At 36.7% G+C, this 25,568-nt stretch overlaps 1 protein-coding gene across 2 annotated transcripts; it reads left to right on the top strand.

Moving 5' to 3' along the window:
* The first annotated feature begins 383 nt into the window (after positions 1 to 383).
* LOC118802710 (cytoplasmic tyrosine-protein kinase BMX-like) lies at positions 384 to 25,565 on the top strand. Of its 2 annotated transcripts, none has more exons than XM_036563165.1 (20): positions 384 to 479; positions 904 to 1,052; positions 1,324 to 1,428; positions 3,495 to 3,576; positions 3,684 to 3,803; positions 6,480 to 6,544; positions 6,644 to 6,825; positions 7,152 to 7,211; positions 7,294 to 7,353; positions 7,999 to 8,064; positions 9,706 to 9,760; positions 9,982 to 10,061; positions 10,320 to 10,447; positions 10,872 to 10,934; positions 11,908 to 12,079; positions 14,401 to 14,617; positions 15,898 to 15,962; positions 17,001 to 17,119; positions 20,179 to 20,336; positions 25,372 to 25,440. In XM_036563165.1, the coding sequence occupies exons 2-20, from the start codon at positions 912 to 914 to the stop codon at positions 25,438 to 25,440; spliced, it is 2,007 nt and encodes a 668-aa protein (XP_036419058.1). In that variant the 5' UTR covers positions 384 to 479; positions 904 to 911. The 2 variants fall into 2 exon arrangements, with proteins under 2 accessions (XP_036419058.1, XP_036419057.1); XM_036563164.1 differs by having other exon boundaries at positions 417 to 515; positions 25,372 to 25,565.
* The last annotated feature ends 3 nt before the right edge of the window (positions 25,566 to 25,568 follow it).

Here is a 25,568-nt window from a genome sequence, read left to right as displayed (position 1 = left end):
GCAGTAGCTGAATTCACTGATTAGAATGAGCAACTTTTGGACACATAGTGTATTTTTCCCTTTCTGGAACTAGAAAAGCATATCTCAGAAAGAAAGCAAAAGCAGAATCAATAATTATGTGGCACACGAGAGCACTATTGCTTTCCCAGAACTGAATCTGTTACTTAACAAAGTACAGTAGTTTTATTTTGCGTTATTACTTTGTTGTTTGAAAGTTTCTCATTGCTGCAGTATTAAACCGTGGCCGGTCTCTTACTGATAGAGACTTTGATGGTCTGAAGCATACAAGTTAAACCATGTAGGTTTTGGTTTCACACAAAGGAAGTTAGTGTTTCTTCTGAGAGGTGTCAGGGCTATGCAAATACAGTAAGCAAACAGTGCCCTGAAGCCACACTGATGCCTTTGTGAACCAGCAGCTTCTTTTAGCAGTTATCAGGAAACTGCACCGGCTTGCTTTTGCAGCTAATTGAATTCAGGAGGTAAGAAGCCAAAGGATAGTTTTTCTGCCTGAACAGGTATGTTATTTACTTTAATAAGATTCTAAAGTTATTTAAGTCAAGGTGAAACGTATGTAACCATATTATGATGATGATCTTAGTGCTTACAGAGAGAATCTAAAGGTAACGGAACAGCAGTTTTTGCTTTCTCTAATGAATAGTATTGTGACCTGGGTGGTAGATACAGTTACCCAGTTTACTAAAGCTGTATATAGCAGTACTGCAGAAGTGTAAACAGGAGAACCACACATGAAGTGAAATTATTACTAGATCTCTTATAATTACATGTCATAAAATAGTAATTCTCTTTACTGTTACCAAAAATAATCTCACGAAGTTTAGACAGTGCTGCATTCCTTAATCCACCTGAGGCTGTGCATGTGTATGTCTGTATATGAATGTTCAGTTGGCCAGATGAGTGAGGAGAAGGTCATTAAGGAAGGCGTCCTGCTGAAGATGTCTCAGCAGAAGAAGAAAATCTCGCCCAAAAACTATAAAGAGCGGCTCTTCATTCTGACCAGTCAGACTCTAAGTTACTACGAACATGAAAAAGGGGTAGGGCTTTTTAATCCATGTTTCCAGGCTCATTACTTTATCAACTAGGGTAAGGGTATCAGCGAACTGTTGTTTACAGTTATCCAATTTATAATATATTATGTAGATATCTGTCCAGTGAGAGTGTTTAAGAACATTTGCATGGTAATAACATCAACTTCCATAGATTTACCATAGCTCTTACAATTGAAATTTATAATCTTATTGGACTTGAAGTTTAATTTTAATTTACTTGTGTTACTTTACTTGTGTTTTACTTTCATTCTTGCAGAAGAAGAAGGCAAGGAAAGGGGTGGTGCCAGCAGAGAGAATTTTCTGTGTGGAGACCGTTGAGCCAGAAGAGAATGCACCTGTTCAAAGAGAGTTTCCCTTTCAGGTTTTTTTTTTGTTCATGATACACATACATAAATACACATGCATGACCCCACACAATACATGCATGAACACTTAACTGTTTGCGTAGCGTTCTAGGTAACTCCAGTGCAGACAATAGTTATATTTAAAAACTAGAAAAGTGCATCTCCTAAAGAAACTGCAGAGTGATTGCTCAGTTAAGCAACTCGCTATGGTGTCTTTAGGTGGCTGCAGTGTTATCCCAAGTGGTTGCTAAGATGTTGCCAGGTTGTTGCTATGGTATCCAAAGTGGTTGCTACTGTGTTGTTAAGCAGTTGCTATGGTGTTCCAGGTGGTGCTGTGTTACTAGTAGTTGCTATTCTGTTGTTAAGTGGTATACAAGGTGATTGGTAGGGTTTTGCTAGGTTGATTGCTGTGGTATCACAGATGGTTTCAAGGGAGTTGCTAAGTAGGTACTATGACATTTCTTGTGGTTTCTGGGGTGTTGCTTAGCAGCTGCTATGGTATCCCAGACAGTTGCTTGGGTGTTACTGTTGTGGTTGCTGTGGTATATCAGGTGGTTGTTAGGGTGTTTCTAATGTTCTTGTATAATGGTAACACAAGTGGGGTGGACAAATGTTTGGCCACAAAGTTCTATCAACCATTCACATGGAAAAAAATTTACTTTAAACAGATGCTACTCAGAAACCGTACAACAATTTAGAAAGCTGTATACAAGCCTACCAGTTCCTTAAACGCCTGAGACATGTCCAAAAAACGTTGGGATAGGAGCCTGTTTAATGCTGTTTTGCTTTACCTCACTTAAAAATTGTTTGGAGATTGAAGACACCAATTGATCCAGTTTTGAAAGCAGAACTTTTTACCATTCTTCCATTATGAAAGTTGTCAGCTGTGCAACCATACCGGGCCCTTGTTGTCATATTTTGCTCTTCATAATGATTACACACCATGCTGTGGCCTGGTGTTGTCATATTTAAATAAATGTGAACAGTCCTGAAAAAGACATATAAGGATATAAGGCAGCACATATTGCTCCTAAATGTGTATATATTAATGCAGCATTAATACAGCTTTCACAGATGTGCAAATTACACATACCATGGGCACTAATACACCCCCATACCATGCTGCAGACTTTTTCGAACTTTGGCAACAATCTGGATGGGCCTTTTCTTTTTTGGCCCAAAGAACTCAACTTCCATTATTTCAATAAACAATCTGAAGGGTTGCCTCGTCAGACCACGATTTTGGGCCCTTTACGTACAGTAATTTCTCCACATTTACTGAATCTTTTGAAGATATTTTAGAGGCTGAAACCCCTAAAATTCTTGCAGTTCCTCGCCAAGAAACATTATTCTGAAACTGGTGGATTATTTGCTGATGCATTTTTTACTAGCAAAGTAGTGAGCCTCAACCCATCCTTGCTCATAAAAGACCTTACCTGGATGCTCGCTTGATACCCAATCAGTGCTTGTTTAAAATGTTTTTGAGCATTTCACAATGTTCCTATTCTTAAACCTGCCCATCCCAGATTTTTTGGAACATGTTGTAGGCATCAAGTTCAGAACAAGTGTATATTTCCAAAAAAAAGCTTTTAGATAAAGATTAGATGAAATATTAAATATTTTGTATTTTTGTTTAAATACAGGTCAAAGAGAATTTGTAGATCACTGCATCTGTTTTTATTTGCATTTCACATTGACAGTATCATTTTTTTAGAATTGAGGTTTATATTCTAAAATTCACTTGACAAAGTGAAACATGTCTGCCTCGTATTGGTGTCCTTGCTCTCTTATAGTCATTAACTCCATTAAAGACAAAGGGTGCAACTCCTCTTTTGCAGAATCTCTGCTCTGCACATTATTAATGGTTCTCCACCATCCCCAGTATTAAACGCAGCTTTGTTAAAACTTTAACATGCTGTGAAACTATCGTCTTAGATTGCTTAACCATCACTGTAAACAACAGCATGAAATATTCATGTTTTTTGTTGTTAATGGTAGAAAGTAGCTCCACATGTAGAAGATTTCAGAGCTCCTGCTTTAAGGAAATTATGTAAGGGGTAAATAATTATTTTTTTCCCATTAGATTGCATACGATGATTGCATCCTCTACCTGTTTGCAAATGATGAACCAAGTCGGAGAGACTGGTTAGAAGCACTGATGCATGGCAAGATTTTTATACTATTACTTTCAAGTTGTCATTGACCAAAAACTGTGATTGATATTTACAGGGATTAAGCAAATACTCAGAAAGGACTCTCTATTTTTTAACAGTAATAAAGGGTAATGCCAAGCTCTCTGCAAAGTACCACAAAGGATTTTGGGTAGATGGAAAATTCTTGTGCTGTGGACAGACTATGAAGAATGCTCCAGGCTGCATACAGTGGCACAAAGGTGAGTTCAAAAACTACAGCATATGTACTTCAGATTTTTTGCCACTAGGCAGCAACCCCCTGTCCTTTTTGTTGTTTTTACAAAAATGAAAAAACTAAAGATAAATACCTGTACAAATTTTGAATTGATCAAACAAATCTAAACTGAATGTATACTTTTGAACATGATTTGTTGAAGTGGAAATAACTACATGTTCTACAGAGAACAAAGTTACATGCATAATTTTTCTGCAAACAGTTTAAGAAACTGGGGAAAAAAAATAAAACATAAAAATAAAATGTGCCATAACTTTTGCCCAAACCACATTTTATGTATATTTTTTTCTAAAATGTTAAATTTAGCAAATAAACAGAATTGCACATTTAAACATGCAGAGATCATCTGTACCTTATACAGAAGTACAGTGTACTTCATAAACAAAATCAGCAAAATGTCATATGATGGGGCACCCAAACTCACAATTAATGATATATAGAATAACAAAAGTTTGGCGCATATATATATATATATATATATATATATATATATAAATTAGTGTCCTACTAATTATTTGAAACCTGAGAGGACCGCACATTACTAAAGTATTAAAATCATTTTCTACACCTCTCTGCAACCGATTTGGTTTAATTTTATTAAAAACAGAAGTTCCAAACTTATACATGCTAGTGAATATCAGATGCATATAGTAGATTAGCACGTTTGCACACCTTTATGATTGTGTTTATGTTCTTAAAACTTTAGAAAAAGTGTACTCATAAATGCACTTCCTAAAAATACTACTATCAAATTATGCTTTCCTTCTAATAGACTCAATAGGCGAAAACTATAATTTCTATTTAATTCCTCATATTAAATCTAGTTTATTTTATTCATGTTGATTTTACATTTGAGACCTAAACATCAATCTTCTTTTTGAGTCTGTGAATGTGACATTAATATGTAAAGACATATGACATGGTCTGAAAAACTCCTGCAAAGTCCAGCCTGACACCTCTGACTTTTTAATTGCTATTTCACAAACTGCGCACAGACATCGTATTTTAGTGTGTTTTGTGTATATATATATATATATATATATATATATATGTATATATACATGTGTGTGTGTATATATGTATATTTGTATACATATATATGTATATTTGTATATATTTGTGTGTGTATATATATATATATATATATATATATATATATATATATACACACACATAAAATGTGTGTATATATATATATATATATACACACATTTTCTAAGCCGGTTCTGCTTCTGGGTTGCGGTGGAGCGGGAGCTTATCCCAGCAGCCATTGGGTGGAAGGCAGGATACACCCTGGACAGGTCACTCGTCCATTGCATGGCAGACACACAGACATATACATTCACTCACACCTAGGGGCAATTTAGCGTGTCCAATTGGCCTAACTGCATATCTTTGGATTGTGGGAGGAAACCGGAGGAAACCCACGCAGACATGGGGAGAACATGCATACTCCACACAGAATCAAACACAGGCCATCCTTGCTGTGAGGGAACAGCACTACCCACTGTGCTGGGTAGCTATATACATATATATGTAAACATGTCAGGGTTACAATTTATTTACATTTTAAAATAAAACAATAAGTTATTTTAACAATTACACCTTCTTGAGCCATCAATCTAGCAATATTGGTTTTTAAATCAATTAGGAAATCTAGAATTCCAAGTGTCACAGAATTGCTCATCCCAACAGTCATGTGTAAAGGTTGAGGGCCATATTATACAATAAAAAACACATTTTTCTGCAATTTTAATTGCAAAAATCTATACATGACTAGAGAATATACAATGTAAATGACAAAGAAAACAAATGCCAAACAAATATTATAAAAAATATAATGAAAGTTATTCAGTTGTGTCACTGGTGTTACCGTGTAACAAAAAATCTCTTATTTTGAAATAAAAATCACACCAATGACATCACTTTACTTCCTTTTACATATTTTCTGAGCATCTATGAAAAAAGCACATGGTAAGTTCACTATGTCTTTTCAGTTATCAGAAATTTTCTCATTTAGCTTATGATTTAATATGAAGCTTTTAGCTGAAGTCACTGGTGTAACCTACTTCATTCTTAGGTAATTGTGAAAAAATCTAATACAAATGGATTAAATTACAGATTTTAGTGGTTATTCCATGACTGACTAAACCCTATTTATATTTATGCAGTTTTACTTTGATTCCTTTTTGCCACTTGTCACTATAGAGCAGGCATGTCAAAGAAGGGACCTTCCGGGCCAAAGTGCTGCAGAGATTAGTGTTTACCATCATCTAATGCTCAAAATCTAGTTCATGAAGGCCTTTCTAATTAGCTGATGACCAGAATGAGGTGTGTTTAGTGAGGGAGTCTGCAGTGTTTTGGTCCGTGAGGACTGGAGCCTGTCACACGCTGTAGAAGCATGTACAAAATAGTCGATTTAGTGGGGTATGACCCTTGCCTAAACTGTTCCTGTATCAAATTGTTTGAATACATAACTTCATCATAGGCAATGTTTCATAATCTGCTATACATCTTTAGTGAAGAACCAATTGTGTTTTGAATCTGAATGTATTAACAGATTAGCAGTTGCCTTATTTTTCAGAAAAGTGTGCAATCAGCTGGGGGAAAAGTGTAGCAATCTCAGTCTTGTCTTTTACAGATTCTACAGATGGATTCAGATCATCTGTTCGCAGATTTGGATTACCTCCTGTGCCGTCTTCAGTGGTAAGTAAAATGTTCATACTTCATGATGCATGTTCACAAGAATAAATTACCAGTAAACCCTAAGGAATACAAAGAATACAGTTTGAGGCTCTTTTCCAGCGCAGGGAGAGCATCCTTTTGCCCCCTATCCCAGAGAGTGAAGGTAGCAGTCCCACAGAGGTCGTGGCTCTGTATGATTACTCTGCTGAGAGACCTGGAGAGCTGAGTCTGGTGAAGGGGAACATATACATCTCTTTGGAAAAGCCCTCGGATGACTGGTGGATAGTCAGAGATACAGATGGGTAGGAGCACACCATGGTCTCAAATGGGTTCCACTGGACAGTACTAGATCGAGAATATCCAAATTCAGTTGTCATAATATTCAGATTTTAATAATAATCTCAGGATTAATTCAAGATTCAGTGCAAACCAATATCACATCTAATTAAAATAATGTTACTTTTCATCACTGTCTGCTAGTAAACTCAAAGACTGTTTAACTACAATTCATTATAGTTGGCTTATTAAATGAGACTTCTAAATGTTGTTTCAGGTGAGAGACTGTAGTAAAGTTACCAGTGTTCTTAGCAAGGTTCACTTTTTTTATCTGTTTTTTTTTCCTGCCTAGGTCTGAAGGACGCGTCCCTTCTAATTACATAAAGGAGGTAGCAATCAAAGACAACTACAGGTAAGCCTCCCTACAAGCTTTGCTCTTCTGTGACTTCTTGTTTTCACAACTATAATGTGAACTTATGTTTTATATTTTCCAGCATGAAGAGTGAAATATGTAGAAAGATGATAAAAGAGAGACCGAGCAGCACTAAAACACAGTGAGTTTTCTGCAAAGAGCAGAAACTGTTGCAGCTACTGTTTTCTTCTTCTCCTTTCCACCAGAGGGAGACATTGCATGCATTCACTGAAGGTGCTTTGTCCGTTGTTATATGCAAAAGTGTGGGTGCCCTTGGTCATTTTACATGTTTGGTTAATTTTCTTTTTTTTGTTGAATTTTGAAGTGAAAATAAGTACACATCCTCTACAGAGAACACACTTCTGCACATTTAATGCACAGCTACTGTGTATTTGCTGAATTTAACATGTTGGGAAAAAATAAAACACAAAATGTGTCCTGTGCAAAAGTTACGGCACATTTAATATTTTAGTTTTTTCCAAATATGTTGAATAGATAAACAGAAATTGTCCACTAATATTTGCAGAAAATGACATTTTTAAGTTTGTTTAACCTATTTAAACTTTGTTCAAGCTTTTGCAAATGACTATATTCAATTCCTAAATCACACTTGAAAAGAGGCATGGCAGTATATGTATTGTCGCTACTACAAAATGGAATGTCTTTTGGTTATGACTGTTTCTTCAAATGCATGTCTCACTGAATGAAAGTATGGAACTTCACTTTGGTTAAGAAATGAATAACACTTTATGATGAGTTCAACAGTCCATGTGCTTTTTTTGTCCAGCATGAGAATCTCAAGTGAATCAGCTTCAAATGCCTCACCAGAGAAAAGCAACATAGAAGACTATCCGTGAGTATCTTATTCACCTCTTTCTCACTGACCTTGACTCAGGTGACATTCTTTAATTAAACAGAACTACAGAAATAGCCTAGGTAATGGCTTGTCAATCTTTATGTAAACATATACAGTAATCCTAATAATAATGCTATGAGAAACCCAATTCCAAAAAAAGGTTGGGACAGTATGTAAAATGCTGCTAAAAACAGAAAGCTTAATTACATAATTTTAATTAATTATTTTATATTTTATTTTGGTCTAATCTATGTTCTACTTCACAAATAACACACTCAGCTTGTCTAGATGGCATTTACTTGTTGGATTATGTTTATTAGATGCTTAAGAAAACTTATTGTTGTTTATTAACTGCATATAATTAGTATGCTGCTGAGTGATTCACCTGACCTACAAAGGCGCATCGCAAGCGGAGCTAGTGGACGCACATGCCCAGCTAGCGAGCTGCTGTGCTAAAGGCTAAAGCCCATTTCACACCAGACACGGTATCCGTGACACATGACGCGCTGCACAGTGCCGCGTGCGATATGCTCCTATATTAATCAGTGTAGCCTTTCATACGGGTCGTGCGCAAAAATGCGCTTTGGATCTATTTCTGCTAGCAGTTTCTATGCAGAAACAGTAAAGAAATGCGATGTCTATGCTATAATATACAATCTAGGCTAATAAACAATTCCAACAAATCTGTTTTTAACTATTTGACAGGTTGACTGAAATCCCTTGAGTAGGTTAATGTTGTGAACACAGTCATCTCCTCCTTTTTATATAGAGCTACACCACCTGGTGAGAAAGCCAGCAACAGTCACGACAGCTATCAAATTGTTATTGTTGATCTTTTTATGTCATCTACATAAAGTTTTTCTGAGATAAACGGACAATGTGGCCATTTATGTTACGTGAAAACACAGCACAAACAGCAACCGCTCTTGTTTCGCGACGCGTGTGTATCACGTCCGGTGTGAAATACCAAGCGTCTGGTATGAAATGGGCTACCCTGTCAATATGCCAAGAGTCTGGCGGTTCCTTCCGCACTCTCAGCAGCAGGCGAGTGATTACTGAAAGAAGCAGCTCAGCCATTAAGGTAAGTGGCTCCTCATTATTTTTTGCCGTCCCAGAAACATACTGGTTTTAATACAGTGCCGTCTGAGGGATCGAAGGTCATGGGGTTTCATTTGTGATTTTTGGCCTTTTCCTTGTTGATAAGATACAACATTAATTAATATGTCTTTGTACTGTGTTTGTTCAAATACAGGTGAAAGTAGATTTATAAATCACTGCTTTCTGTTCTTATTTGCATTTTTCCTACTATCCCAACTTTTTATTGGGGTTGTAGTAAATTGTTGTTTGTATTGTTATTGTTATTATTGTTTTGTTTTTGTTGATTAACTTAAATTAACCCATTTTTGCCTGAATCTTCCCTGTGATTTGATACTAAATGTGTGAAACACCTTCACACATTTTTATTCTTTCATATGTAAATAAGAGAAAACAAACATAAAATTCTAAAATCGCATAACAAAGCATAAATAATATGACCAATAATATTAAACGGAAAATACAGAATTTGCTAATTCATCAAATGTATGACGTATGCATTTCTCAAGCATATCTGTCACATGCTGATTTGAACTCTTCCAGTTGGTATGTGGGAAACCTGTCTCGAATAAAGACTGAGCAACTGCTACGTGAGAAGGTGCGCAACATCTTTAACCTGCTCTTAGTGCATTCCCAGCCTTTCCATCCACAAGAAAGTTTCTTTATTTTTTTATTTTTTTTTTTTTAAATCTTGCATTGTCATTGTCATTGATGCCATCATTCTTAATGGAATTAAAAAAAATGCTTATGCAAGATTTACATTAAGATGGCTTTAGTGAGTAATGTGCTACTTTTATTGCCTGTGTCACCACATTGCAGGGCAAAGCGGGCTCATTTGTGGTGAGAGACTCTAGTCAAAAAGGATCCTACACAGTTTCACTATTAAGTCGAGCACTTGAGTGAGTAGAGAGGAGAGGTAACACACACAAACACACAGACTTACACTTTCACACTAGATGCACCGAGAGTTCCCTTAGATGTTGCATCATGCTGCCATGATGCAACATCGAGTTTTTCCTTGCCACTGTTTGATGTTGCTTTGTTCACATTAGGTGTCTGAAATTCCCCACCCACTTATGGGCCACGTATGCCTTTCATCTGTTGTGGAAATGCCATTGCCAATCTGTAAATTTTAACCATAATGTTTTTTTTTTCAGTGAGGTAAATGGGACTGTAAGGCATTACCTCATCAACGTGAATGCCGAGGGCAAATATTACCTGGCCGAGAACCATCTATTTGACTCCATCCCCCAAATGATAGAGTACCATCAACATAATGCAGCAGGTGTGGGTTCTTTTCAGTCCTCACACATGGACATCCCCAAGCACACACTCTTGTATCTTGGCTCATGTACATAAATATAAAACGATATCATGCATACACGCCCACATCCACGTGACTGGTTCTCTGTGAAAAATTGCATCTTTTTAGAAAGTCTGGTGTAGTTATGTTTTTGTTGTAATTGGAAAAACACTTGAATGTTTAACATATGATCCACATCTAATTTAAATACTACGCACAAAATCCATCTAATACAGGCCTCATTCTTTTTGGTCACATGTCAAAACTGTTTGTGTGTGTGTGTGTGTGTATGCGTGTGTGTGTTGGGGGGGGGGTTGTATGTGAATGCATGTACTTGTGTGGGATAGCATATGTGAGAATATTGTTGTTAGGTCTTCTTACAAGCTAACAATGTATGCCTTTTTAGGCCTGTTGACCAGACTGCGTCACCCTGCCACGGAATCTGATATCACATCTCCGTCAGCACACGGTGGGTCAGACTAATAGCCACTGCTTGAGCCCATGAACACCCTGGGACAACCTACACATTTACTTCATAAAGCTAATAAGCAAATTTTATTCATTAACAATGCAGATTATGAAAAGCAAAAGAACAAAAACACTGTTTGATATACACATACTTTATATATGTAATGGCATGTCTCAAAACATGTTTCTCTACTTACGAGAATTAGTATGGTTATGGTTAGATTTAGAGTAAACGTTGTACTGATTTTTGCACAGTACTGTGCAAAAGTTAGAATTGAAAATGCAGTCCAAATGGCCATTAAGTACAAATCATTTGTTTTACAGCATCGGGAAAAACACAGAAAACATATTTTTAACAGATAACTGCACAAAGCAACAACTAAATATAATATCAAAGACCCTTGGCCTTTATTACAGCTCTATTCTTTTATATGTATCAATCATTTATATATTCTTTTACATATATTTCCTTTAGGCATTTTAGATGCGCATGCAATAGAAATTTCCAGGGCAGATAAGATGTGCTTGGGTAGCTGTGTTGTCTGTGTGAATGTTAGTATTTGTCTGAAAGGCAACATAATGTCAGTGACACCTTTGGCAACAACTTTGGTTGGGAGGAAGCTGCTGTAACTTGTTTTTAAGATAGGAAAGATGGCAGTATGGTGCACAGTTATGTGCATAAATATGTTTCCTGCTTTCTTCTAACACTAAATATTGACTAATTTGTTCTTAATGGCTATTTGAAAATTAAATTAACAAAAGGGTGGTCTGTGACTCCTGCACAATAATGTATCCCCTTGCTTTTTATGGGGCAATTTCAATTAAATTTAACCCATTGAATTGTAGTTTTATTGTTGTACTTTTCACAATTCACAGTGGATACTGGGGTCATGAGGGCAGGGCAGTAGATTGCATTATTGAGAAGCTCTGTATATTTCCACAGAAGTTTGTGCATATGTTATGATTGCATTTAGGGGAGTGGGAGCTGTCTCGTGATGACGTTAAACTGGTGAAAGAGCTGGGCAGCGGGCAGTTTGGAGTGGTCCAGCTAGGCATGTGGAAAGGCCAGCACGAAGTGGCCATTAAAATGGTGAAAGAGGGCTGCATGTCGTCCGATGACTTCATAGAGGAAGCCCAGATCATGATGTGGGTTCCACTGACACTTTTCTGCTTCCTTTCTCATTGCCCTTTTCCACTCTGGCTGACTTTAATATCACTGGGCTCTGTGGTTGGATGTTTGTGTGTGGTTTTCTGTACTTATAAGAACTAGTGTGATAATGGTTAGATTTAGAGTAAACTTTGGTAACATTGGGTCATGGTAGTACTTCAGTATAGGTCAAATGGTGGAAAGGTCCAAATAAACAGAATTACTTCCTGTTTTGATTTCAAATATAGTGTTGCATGCAGCCACATTTGGGACATTCCAGCCTAAAACTAGCAATTAATATGTTTCTTGTCATGTTAATAATATTCTGAATTAGCTTACAGCATTGTATTCCTCAGCCTGATCAATTTTGTGTACTTCTCGTGTCATGAACGTTCTCTCACTATGTGTCACAATATGCATGTACATTTAAATTTTTTTTTTGATACGGGAGTTGCAAGATGGTAGGCATCTCAGTTAGATTTCAGGCTGTAAAATGCACGATAACAGGAAATCTTTCTAATGCTATAGTTCCTCTTAACATCCATGATAGTTCCACATGTTATTTTAACCTGCGCAGCTCTCTGAACTGGAAAAAATGGTTTGGTAAGCCTACGCTGCACAAAGCTGAAAATAGTGTCTTATTTGCCATCTTCTTACCCGACTTTTCCATTGTACCTTAATGGGTGCATCAGTTACACTGTGGTGTCTGAGGAAGTAAGAGGATAACTTCATCAGTTTGTACCTGAACACATTTTCTGTTTGGGTACATTTCGATTCCCAGTCAAATACCAGAATGATGGGTGCACTATTATATCCTATAAATATCCTCCTGTTTTTAGGGGTCCAAGCACCATAGGTGCATGGAACCCTCTTGCTTTTGCTAGCGTTTTTAGGGGTCCAAGCACTGTAGGTTTCTTTTTCTTCCCTAAAACTGATTGGGGAGAAGACACCGTAAGTCATCCAAACATGAAACTTGGAGGGTAGGTGTAGTATCTCCCCCACTACGCAGGCAAGTGAAATTACTTTAATTTGACCTTACATAAGACCTTAATTAAGCCCTTCAGAGTTAAGCTTAATTAACTAAATTTGATATGCATGTACAAAGTAATGAGCTGAGGAGATTTTTGAAATTTGGCTTGAATTCATCTCAGGTGGACCTTACATTGGTCAATCCTGTGGCAACAATCTAAAATATCATTATATCTGTCTGAGATTAAAGTAAGAAAACAATAATGGTTACAATATTGCTTACCAAATCTTAAGCATTTCTCAGAAATCCAATCTGCTGTCTTCTGCGACCACAAGCCAACACATAAGCCCTCTTTTACTGCTTGGACCCCGCAGATCGCTGCTTGCAGCTAATTTAATTTTTTTTTTTTGTTATTTGCTAATGGCCTACAGCTTAAGGTTTTCAGGTGGAGCTTGTGTGCATAGATTTGGTTCAGCATTAAGCTAATCAGTCTTGGCACCTACCATGTATTCCTTATACAACTGCATGCACCAAACCATAACATCTGTACATCATGACAGTTCAGGAAAAATACACGTAACCCTATTCCCCACAGCATTAAAGAAATACTGACTGCTAGCACAGCCATTGGCATAGAAGCTAATAAATACAGAGGTGATATTTGGGTTACCAGCGTAGCCAGCTAGCAGAAAAAAAAAACAAACATTTCAAGCAGGTATACTTGGCAAAGTTGTAGTTCATCAAAAGTTCTTCCCACCTGTAATCAAAATATATCATAGTCTTTAAACTAAAGGACTACACTTCAGAGTCTATTGTTGCATCACTGTTAATAGTATGTTTACAAGAGATGTGGTAATGAATAATTTTTCATTTCATGCTTTTCATAAGCAAGCCAGTACCAGACAGATTAATATAAAAGAGTAGGCTATACAGCAAAAAAATATATTAAATCACACTTCTAATATACTATTTATATATATATATATATATATATATATATATATATATGAATATGATATGCATATCATGTATAATGCATATTTAGTTGTTCCAAATGTGGAACAAACAAAAAAGCCATCCAAAAACTACTATCAAAATTTTTTAATTTTATTAAATATTTTACATACTTAACTGCACTAAATCCAGTTAAACAGGCGATATCCACGATATGCTTAGAGAAGCATATTTTGTTATGCAATGACAAATAACAATAAATATTGTTGTATTGCCCACACCTAGAATGTCATTTGAATTGGACTGCAACTATTTATGAACACAATCATCTTCATTACAATAATGTGTTATTTTGTTGGTGCATGTGGGCTTTTGTGTGCATGTGTGTGCTCAAAGGAAACTGAGGCATCCTAAGCTAGTGAGACTCCACGGTGTATGTACCGAGCGTTTTCCCATCTACATCGTGACAGAGTTCATGAGTAACGGCTGTCTGTTGGATTACCTGAAGAGCCATGGAAAAGAACTGCAGCCTCCACAGCTCCTTAACATGTGCCTGGATGTGTGTGAGGCAATGGCCTACCTTGAGGATCAGCAGTTCATTCACCGAGATCTAGTAAGTGCAAACATGCACCTAACACTAAGACTGTTCAATTCTGATTTTGGAGTTGATTGAGTCGTTTCCAAGAGTCAGTTCCACACAATTATCTCAATTCCAAATGCCAAGAGGTAGAGAAGGAAATCTGGCAAAACTAAAGTGTACAATATTAATTATATTTTATTATATTTAATTATATTTTAAGGAAATTTAGAGAGCTAATGGTAGTTAAATTAACCTAGCTGACAAAAGAGGGCTGGCTAAGGTGTTCTTGCCTTATATCAGCTCTATTTCATTGGTAGATGTTTTGTCACTGGTTATGCTGTTTGATTTGTGTTTGACAATTTTTCATTACAAATATTCAATTTTGTTTTCTATTTTATGTAAAGTACAGTACAGCTGAACTTAATTGTGGAATTGTGTTATTTTTATGAAGACTGTCTTGACAGTGACAACAGAGAAGCATGCGGGTGTAAGTAGTAAGCAACTTGAACGTGAACTTGAACGTTGCTGTGTGGAATAGTCCATAGTTTTGGAGTCAACTCTTGATTCTCGACTCCTGAATGTCTGGAATCAAGGAATTGATTATTTCTGGATCCACTCCCGGGCCAGCACACACACATACACACATACATAAATTATAGAGGTTTAATTTCTGCTCCTTCACTGTGTGATGCCCATTAATCCATTAAATGTTGTTGATTATTTCTCTCAAAGTGTAATGGGTTAACATTGCTTACTACTTACTATTATTATTATTATTATTATTATTATTATTGTTATTATTCAGCAGGAGACATAATACTCTGGTCCTAGGGAATTAGTGGATGAGGTGCATGTATAGTTTGATTCAGAGGAGTTCAAAGCATATATTTTATGTAGGGCCAGCATCAAAATGATTTGTATTTCTGATAAAACTATACAAATATTTTGTTCTCTTAAAGACCTGAGTAATGCTAGTAATGCAATTCTTATGAAGTCAGTAACCATAATGTAATTAAAAAAAAATTTGAACTGTAGTTACATTACTTTATTACAAGAAAAAGTCATCAAAACTGCTTCCAAAAACTACTTAACAAAAGTTCGACTGGACTTCCAAAGAGTGTTAGAAAGCTGTTTTTTATCGTAAAACTGGATCGTTCATTGGGTCTTGTATTGGACTATATAACTTGGAGGACCACTTTCGCATTTGCTTTGTTGGTCAACGGTCATTCTTTCGAAAGGATTGGTAATGTATGTGTTCATTTGTGGGCTTCAGATTAGATGTTCAAAATAGCTCATTTCTTCTTGTCATGCAGGCTGCAAGAAATTGTTTGGTGGACAAGGATCTTACTGTCAAAGTGTCTGACTTTGGAATGGCGAGGTAACATATAACACAATCTTACACTCACATACATACTAATACAGTTTTGGATTACAAAGACCAAAGTGCCAGAAGTTGAACTACATTAAACAGTTTAAAGTAGGTTCTCAGCCTTTTAAATTTAATGGCAAAATAATTAGTGAGGCTTAAATACAAAATACTATTTTTATAATACTCACATTAATGTTAGTAACATAGTAGATTTATTAGACTACAAACCCCCTGCTCACTGCCGAATTATTATGAAATTACGACCCAGTATCAAAAAATCTGTGGCCTGGTTCTTGTCTGCAGCCCAGTGATTGGGAACCCAGTTTTCCCTCTTACCTCAAAAAAGTCAATAAGCCAAAACATTGTTGGTGTCTAAAGTCTGCTTCTGTAGTTTTGCACTGAAGTTACAACATTAATGTAACTAAGTAACAGAAGTAATAGAATAGTCTATAGACTAAAAGCAGTAACACTGGGCAGTATACATAAGGCTACATGACACCTACACACCTTCATGACAGCTTACACAGAGCTACTTATTCCAGTTAGCATCATTTGTCAGAAAGGTTGTGTTTGCCAACTTTGATATCAAGTTGACATAATTTTGTCAGATGACATTGACTTTTTTCAGACATTAGGTTGTGTCATAACTCTTTCTGGGGTGAAATGAATTTGTGATGTGAACAGTGAATAATCTGTTATTTGCCTGACTAACATTCTTAAGCAAACACAGTGTTATTAGTAGTGTTCATTTAGCACAAAGAACACACGGGGGGGTGAAGCACTGAGAAATGACAGACTGCATGTTTGATAAAGACAGCTTGATAAACAGCTGGCCTGGGCGGGTTCTTGGGCCTGTATCCACAGACTACCTAAAGAGTAGTGCTAATCTAAAGTCAGTTTTTTGTGAAGTTGACCATGGTAAATATAGAGGAATCTGACATCAGTTCTATGATTCAGGACTGGTTTGTTAATATCAGTCTATGCATGTGTGGGGGATGTATGGGGTCTACATGCATGGTTGTTTTTGTGTTCATTCCCTATCTGCAGATACGTATTGGATGATCAGTATACCAGTTCTGTAGGCACCAAGTTTCCAGTGAAATGGTCAGCCCCTGAGGTTTTGAACTACACCAAGTTTAGCAGCAAGTCTGACGTGTGGGCTTTTGGTTTGTTCCATTTCGCTCATTCCATTTTTACATTTTGCTTTCATCTTTCCTGATAACTAAATGGCATGTTCATTATTTTTGGCATTAAAACCTAATTTATACATCCACATAAACACACTGATGTTCACATAAACACATAAACATTGACCCACAAGACAAATTTCAAATTCTATCTCTTTGGGCATTGCTCAGTTTTTTTCAATACCATCATCTGTAGTATCGATATCAGTATAATTTGATACTGATAACTGAATTATATTTTTTAACACATTCTTTACATACAAGAAATATTGAATTCAAAGTTGTATATTATTGTAGATTGCAGAGTAATCAAAGGATTTTCAGAAGAACTTAGGGCTGGGCGATATAACGATAATAATCGTGGTCTAAATTTTCCTCGATAGAGCGTTACGTCATGTTCGATAAATGGTCGATATAATACACCATTCTCACACTTCCACGTTCAGCGAAAGCCTTGGTGGCGTTTTCTACTGCAAGGAAAGCAACACTACTCTGCTGTCGCCAGGAGAGGGCGCACTTCCGAGTTTTTCTACATGATTAGAGAGGGAGGGGGCCACGAGTAAGATGAGTCTTTAGCAACGGCTGAAACGTGGAGTTATACATTCCCTGTTTGAGTGGAGCGACCAGCGATCTGTTCTCCTGTGACCGAGTGTGAGTGACGAGGTCAGTGGAGTAACTATACTGTCCTTCAGCGAACTCACCTCTTTCCTAACATCCTAACCAGCTTTAGCAGCGTTAAATCACAATCACAATCCTCACAACTACAGCACTGTTACAGTGTTTGTTGTGTTCCGACCATAAAGTATAGTTTAAAACAGCAATTAACCCCCCAGGACCAAAAATCAGCCTTCAAACCCGAAAGAAATAATGATTTGACATTTATCGCGGTATGTATCGATATCAAACGATATGAATTTTGTTTATCGTGATAACATTTTTGGCCATATCGTAGACGTAAACAACCCAGCACCAGTGGCAGTGGTGAGTGACCGCCAACGAGTCTAGAGATGGCACACATAGCAGGCAATACCTACAAACCCCAAATGAGAAAACACTGGTGAATGTCAGAATCTTCATGAAAACTGAAAACTGTGGGTTTAAGGAAGTAATTTCTTCTCAAGAACAGTTGGTGAATGAGGCCCAGTGTCTCTTATTGGTGGAACAGGCTTTAAGGACTATAGGTAGTGTATTTCTTTATGAGGAATGGAGGAAAAAAAACCCAATTTCAAAATAGTTGGGGCACTGTGTAAAATGTACAAACATGTAAATGAAAACAGAATGCAATGATTTTACCATTTCATAAAAAAGTACAGTATTAATTCATTTAGAACTTGATGGCAGCAACGAATCTCAAAAAAGTTGGGACAGGCGTTGTGTAGCATTGTGACATTGACATTGTGTAGCATCCCCTCTTTTGTAACAACAGTCTGTAAATGTCTGGGAAGTGAGGAATACAATTGCTAGAGTGTTGGGAGAGGAATGTTGTCCCATTCTTGTCTGATGTAGTATTCTAGCTACTCAACAGTCCTGGGTCTTCTCTGCCAGATTTTTCGTTTCTAAAGTTTGGACTGCAGGCAGGCCAGTTCAGCTCTCAGACTCTTCTTCCGCAAAGCCCTGCTGTTGTGATGGATGCAGTATGTGGTTTAGCACTGTCTTGCTGAAATATGCAAGGCCTTCCCTGAAAGAGACGCTGTCTGGGTGGGAGCATATGTTGTACTGAAACCTCTGTATACTGTTCAGCATTGATAGTGCCTTTCCAAATGTGTAAGCTGCCCACATTATAGGCACTAATGCAACCCCATACCATTAGAGATGCAGGCTTTTGAACTGTGTGCTGATAACAGGCTGTATGGTCCCTCTACACGGCATCCATGGTTTCCAAAAAGAATTAAAAATTTTGATTCATCTGGCCACATAAGTTTTCTATTTTGCCTCAGACCATTTTAAATGAGCTTTGACCCAGAGAAGACGACAGCGTTTCTGGATCATGTTGACATATGGCCTCTTCTTTGCATGATACAGCTTTAACTTGCATTTGTGTTCACAGACAGTGATTTCTGGAAGTGTTCCTGAGCCCATGCAGTGATTTCCAGTACAGAATCATGCCTGTTTTCAAGTGCAGTGCCGCCTGAAGGCCCAAAGATCACGAGCATCCAATATTGACCGTCGGCCTTGTCCCTTGTGTACAGGGATTTCTCCAGATTCCCTCTTATGATGATATTATACACTGTAGATTTATAATTTTATGTGGAGGAACATTTTTCTGAAATAGTTCCACAATTTTTAGATGCAGTTTTTCGCAGATTGGTGAACCTCTGCCCATCTTTGCTTCTGAGAGACTCTCCCTCTCTAAAATGCTCTTTCTATACCCAGTCATGTGAGTTAGTTGCCAATTGCTCCTCCAGCTGTTCTTTATTAGTACCACTTTTCCAGCCTTTTGTTGCCCTTGTCCCAACTTTTTTGAGATGCTGCCAACAAGTTCTAAATGAGTTAATGTTTTTCATGAAATGGTAAAATGTCTCACTTTCAGTATCTGATACGTGTTCTATGATTTATTGTGAATAAAATATGGATCTATGAGATTTGCAAATCATTGTTTTAATTTACATTTATCTACATTTTGCACAGCGTCCCAACTTTTTTGAAATTGGGGTTGTACATTGTGTAGATGCTGGCTGATTTTGCTTGGCATCTGGTCAGTAACACTGGCTGGTGTAATCCAAATGCATATATGTGCCCAGTGTTAGGCTGTTACTGCATAGCCCACCAGAATTTTGTCAAATGAACATTTACAAATTGAAAACTTGTGAGATTTGCATTCACAGCCGTGAGACTCAGTTCCTCTATTTCTAAAGCCTATCCAGTAACGTGGTCTGCTTAAAATCACCTGCAATCCATTGCTGGTATACTTTCTTTATAGTAAGTTCTCAAGGCAAAGGCATATCAGCCTTCTAGTTCTGAGTTTAAATCTGTACCATATCTTTTCTTCAGTGCAAAATTTGGTGAATAATGATAATGATGATGACTTTTTCATGTAGGTGTGCTGATGTGGGAGGTGTACAGCCTGGGCAAGCAGCCCTATGAGCACTACGATAACGCCCGTGTAGCAGAGAGAGTTTTGCAGGGCCATCGCCTCTACAGACCACAGCTGGCCACAGATCAGATATACCAAGTTATGAAAGCATGCTGGCACGAGGTAGCAGTATGACATTTCTCTTCTTTTCTATCTTTTTTTTGCTCTCACAAACATAAACATTGAAACTGAGAAATTTTTAAGCAGGGCATTCGTATATCATGTGCAAAATATATGTTTCATGAACCAGTTTTTCACCAAGATGTCAAATTACACCCAAGTGAACAACTTGAAGAATTGTTTCAAAAATGTGTTTAATATGGCTGACTTTCTGTCAGCTGTGTACAAGAGAATAAAAATCACTGTCACATTCATTATAGCACTTCTGAAAAATATGGTGTGAGTTTTTAGAGAATTCTTGAATGTTCAGGAAATTCTGCTGTTTTGATTATTTTTCCTGGCTGTATTTTAGGGCAGGGCAATATGACCAAATTTATTGTTATCCTATCGTTATGCTTTTAGAGCATATTGTGGATAACATCAGTACTTAAAAAACAATCCCAGCTGCATGCTCAATTTCAAAGACAGCATCATTAAAATTATTCCGGTAACACTTTACATTAAGGGTCGCTAATCAATCATTAAATATATAATAATCAACTATTAGTTTCCCATTATTCAGTTATTAGTTAACTCTCCATTAAGCATTAGCTATTACTTAGTAATTGATTAAGCACTTATCAATTAGTAATTAAGTACACTGTTAGTTGATAAGTTAGTTTGTCGTTAGTTTGTGGCTTACTTACTCATTATCTGTGTGCTAATTGCTGCTTATTACATTGTTAATTAACTAATACGTATTTTTCTTCATATAAAGAAGTAACGTGATAACTTACTAGCACCTATGTGTTAATCCCGCTAATTATCTGTTAATTAACTTTCCATCATCTCTATATATTCAGTTGCTTCACTTTTCTCACTTTGGTTCTTGTTCATTAAAGATGCTTATGGTCACATATGACCATAAAATGAGTGCACACAAATTCATGGACGGTTTTGTTATTCATCACGTTCATCTTGGCATATCTGTACTCATATCTGGTAGGAGTGCACGTAAATTTGGACATAAATGCTGGATATGTGGCTACTTAACCAAAACTATTATCAACATAATCTGTAACAGTAAAAATAAAAACAACAATAGAAAATATCAATAATACTAATTTGTGTGTGTGACAGTCCAGTACAGAAGTTGATGTACTTACTTTACATGCACATTGATAGAAACAAGTGCTGCAACTATTTCATGTTCCATTTAAAGACACATTACACTGTGATTTTGTTTCATACTACTGACTCACAAACACAGCACTCTACTATGTTAACAACACTGAGTATTTAGTTTTATTTCACATTTTATTTTTTTCCAGTTGTTTTCATTTTAATACTATTAAGTTTGGTCAGCAGGGGAGGAGTGCACTCACTGCTGGACATCAAACTCCAGCCATGAGCACGGCCATTAGCTTTCATGCCAAACACTGCCGTTTTATTGGCTGGCTACTGAAACATCTGCATGAATTAGGGTGTGATTCATGTAAATGATATGTAAATGAGGTGCTGGTCGGCTGGTTTCATGCACTGAAGCTGCTTTATCATTTATGCTCAAATCTCCACTTGTTTCCACATCCTACAAAGTTGTTATGAATCAGACACAGAGCAGTTCAAACCTTATAAAAGGCAAAAAAACTTGTTCTTTTTCACGTAACTTTGATGATTAATGGCCATTAGATCTTTACATTTTGACCATTAATTACTTCTTAAATTCTACTTAATCAACCATTCATTGCTTCTTAAATTCCTCTCACTTAATCATTACTTCTTAAATTCCTCTTACTTAACCATTAATTACTGCTTTTGTGTCCCTCCACGTAAAGTGACAACACAAAAGCAGTAATTAATGATTAAGTAAGAGGAATTTAAGAAGAAATGAATGGTTGATTAAGTGAAATTTAATTAGTAATTAATGGTCAAAATATAAAGATCTAATGGCCATGGGCCCTTTTCACAAAGAGTCGCGATTACGTCCAGATTAAGCATTAGCAGTGAACTATAATGCTCAAATACTGAGCTACAACAGACATGTTAGTTTTCGTGCACTGTCATGACAAAACGAAGTGAACGGAAGCACTGATTTAACTGTAAACACAGCTAAAATGCTGTGTGTGGTGTAGCCCTGCTTACTGCTGCTACAGCTGCTCACATCAAGCAGTGTCTCTGTAGCTGTACAACATGCCAGCGATTTCTGTAATATTTCTGTTTTCAAAAGAAATTAAAGTTCTTCTGTGTAGTATGAATTTGGTAGACGTTGTTTAGCTGTAGCTAGGTTAGCTAGCAACGCTAGAAGCCATTTCTAACTGTAGCTGTATTCCCAAAATAAGGAAGCTAGTTAGCTTTCATTAGCTGCTGCCACCAGCCGGCTAACGTGGAGCAGGTTCTGTGACACATTTAGCTACATGATGGCAGCGACTTCTGACATAACACAAACAAAAACTTTTATATGTAAAGTCTGTTTGATAGACATCGTTTAAACTGTATTCGCTTACGGTAGGCTAGCAGGCTACAGTCGCTAATTAGCTAGCCTGCCTTTAGCAGTTTCAGGAGCTCCAGCTTCGAATGAGTAGCACACTTTAAAGCTAAGTTAGCTCTAACGCTAGCTATGTTAGCGATCTGCCAAACAGCATTATTCTTATGGTTTCAAGGCAATTTTTGAAGCAGCACTTCAGAAAACATCCACCTTTCACTGCTCAGTCAAAAACGCGACTCCTAGCTGAAAAAAACATCTGAAAAAGCTGCTTCATGTTAGCCGGGCTAGTTTGGTTAGCAGTAGCTTCTAGCCAGTATAGCTAGGTAATATAAACAGAGTCTATAAAATTCATGCTACATATAAAAGTTCTTCTTTCTTTTGAAAACAGAATATTACCGAATCGCTGGCGTGTTGTACAAAGACACAGAGACGGCCTGATGTGAAGCAGCTGCAGCAGAACTGCAGTAAAAACAACATACAGCATCTCAGCTCTGTTTACAGTTAAATCAGAGCTTCCGTCCACTTCTTACTCTCACTGTCACAGCCGTGCAGGAAAACTACAATACAGCTGTTGTAGCTCCGTGTTTGAGCATTATAGTTCACTACTAAACATTCTGACATCGCATCTGCAGTAGCTTTATGGAGAGGAAGTGAGTTTTACCCTGCTAATGCTTAAACCGGAAGTAGTCACGAATCTTGTGAAAAGGGCCCATTAATCATCAAAGTTACGTGAAAAAGAACAAGTTTTTTTGCCTTTTATAAGGTTTGAACTGCTCTGTGTCTGATTCATAACAACTTTGTAGGATGTGGAAACAAGTGGCGATTTGAGCATAAATGATAAATCAGCTTCAGTGCATGAAACCAGCCGACCAGCACCTCATTTACATATCATTTACATGAAGCACATCCTAATTCATGCAGATATTTCAGTAGCCAGCCAATAAAACGGCAGTGTTTGGCATGAAAGCTAATGGCCGTGCTCATGGCTGGAGTTTGATGTCCAGCAGTGAGTGCACTCCTCCCCTGCTGACCAAACTTAATAGTATTAAAATGAAAACAACTGGAAAAAAATAAAATGTGAAATAAAACTAAATACTCAGTGTTGTTAACATAGTAGAGTGCTGTGTTTGTGAGTCAGTAGTATGAAACAAAATCACAGTGTAATGTGTCTTTAAATGGAACATGAAATAGTTGCAGCACTTGTTTCTATCAATGTGCATGTAAAGTAAGTACATCCACTTCTGTACTGGACTGTCACGCACACAAATTAGTATTATTGATATTTTCTATTGTTGTTTTTATTTTTACTGTTACAGATTATGTTGATAATAGTTTTGGTTAAGTAGCCACATATCCAGCATTTATGCCCAAATTTACATGCACTCCTACCAGATATGAGTACAGATATGCCAAGATGTACGTGATGAATAACAAAACCGTCCATGAATTTGTGTGCACTCATTTTACGGTCAGATGTGACCATAAGCATCTTTAATGAACAAGAACCAAAGTGAGAAAAGTGAAGCAACTGAATATACAGAGGTGATGGAAAGTTAATTAACAGATAATTAGGGGAATTAACACATAAGTGCTAGTAAGTTATCATGTTACTTCTTTATATGAAGAAAAATACTTATTAGTTAATTAACAATGTAATAAGCAGCAATTAGCACACAGATAATGAGTAAGTAAGCCACAAACTAACGACAAACTAACCTATCAACTAACAGTGTACTTAATTACTAATTAATAAGTGCTTAATCAATTACTAAGTAATAGCTAATGCTTAATGAAGAGTTAACTAATAACTGAATAATGGGAAACTAATAGTTGATTATTATATATTTAATGATTGATTAGCGACCCTTAATGTAAAGTGTTACCGTTATTCCTAATTGAATTTTATAATTGTATTTAGTGCTGCACAGTATATAAAATGTTTAATGCAAACCATTGGAGTCATAGTTTTTGATAGTAAATTTTTAAACGTGGCACTGCTTTGTCTTTTCCAACCTGTTTTTACAAAATAAGAGCCTGGAGACTGAACAAACAGGCAAATGTATAGCCTCTTGAAATGTCTATTAATCAGCTGCAGGAAGCATGTGTCTGTTTACTGTTTAATATCAGCATTATGATTTTATCAGTTCACTCTTACCTACTGCCTTCTGCTAAGTTCTGTGGCTACAGCCAGGAAAAATATAAACACTTGATCAGTCATATGTCATTTCATATTTATATAGTTTCTGTTCACCTGCAAAAAAAAATAACGAACATCAAGTGAACAAGCTTTTATGCAAATAATATCTGATCATTTACCTGGTCTGACCAAAATTATGTCTGACCATTCTTTCTGATATTTTTACATTTCCATCGAGTCTCGTGTTCCATACATAAAAATTTAAGAAAGGAAACCTAGCTACTGTCTGTTGTTTCCTCTTTCTTGTCCATTTCCTCCTTTCTCTTTTTTCTGTGCTTTTTCTCTGAATTATATTTAAACTGAGTCTGAGAAAATATGCAATAGGTCATTCATCAAGCACATGTGCCCAATGTGTGTGCTTTGTTCTCTGTTTCCAGCTACCAGACGAGAGGCCCAATTTTCATCTACTTTTCAGTGATCTTAGTGCATTTGAAGAGGACAAGTAACATCAATCTGCAGTCATCACACTACATACACTTCAATCTGCAGTCATCATACTACATACACTTCATTTATATATTTACAAATTACTAGAAGGAACGAATCACTTGCAAATAAGCAACACTACTACACC

Source organism: Colossoma macropomum, unplaced genomic scaffold (assembly GCF_904425465.1).
Source record: "Colossoma macropomum unplaced genomic scaffold, Colossoma_macropomum, whole genome shotgun sequence".
Taxonomy (NCBI): Eukaryota; Metazoa; Chordata; class Actinopteri; order Characiformes; family Serrasalmidae; genus Colossoma; species Colossoma macropomum.
The sequence above is the reverse complement of the archived record's forward strand: the minus strand, read 5'-3'. Positions and strand labels throughout refer to the sequence as shown.

Bases quoted from the DNA above. Each gene is read 5' to 3' on its own strand.
- LOC118802710 (XM_036563164.1), top strand. From the start codon at position 912: ATGAGTGAGGAGAAGGTCATTAAGGAAGGCGTCCTGCTGAAGATGTCT. The intron at 1,429-3,494 runs GTTTTTTTTTTG...TTTTCCCATTAG, and splicing joins AAAGAGAGTTTCCCTTTCAG to ATTGCATACGATGATTGCAT. The intron at 3,577-3,683 runs GCAAGATTTTTA...ATTTTTTAACAG, and splicing joins GTTAGAAGCACTGATGCATG to TAATAAAGGGTAATGCCAAG.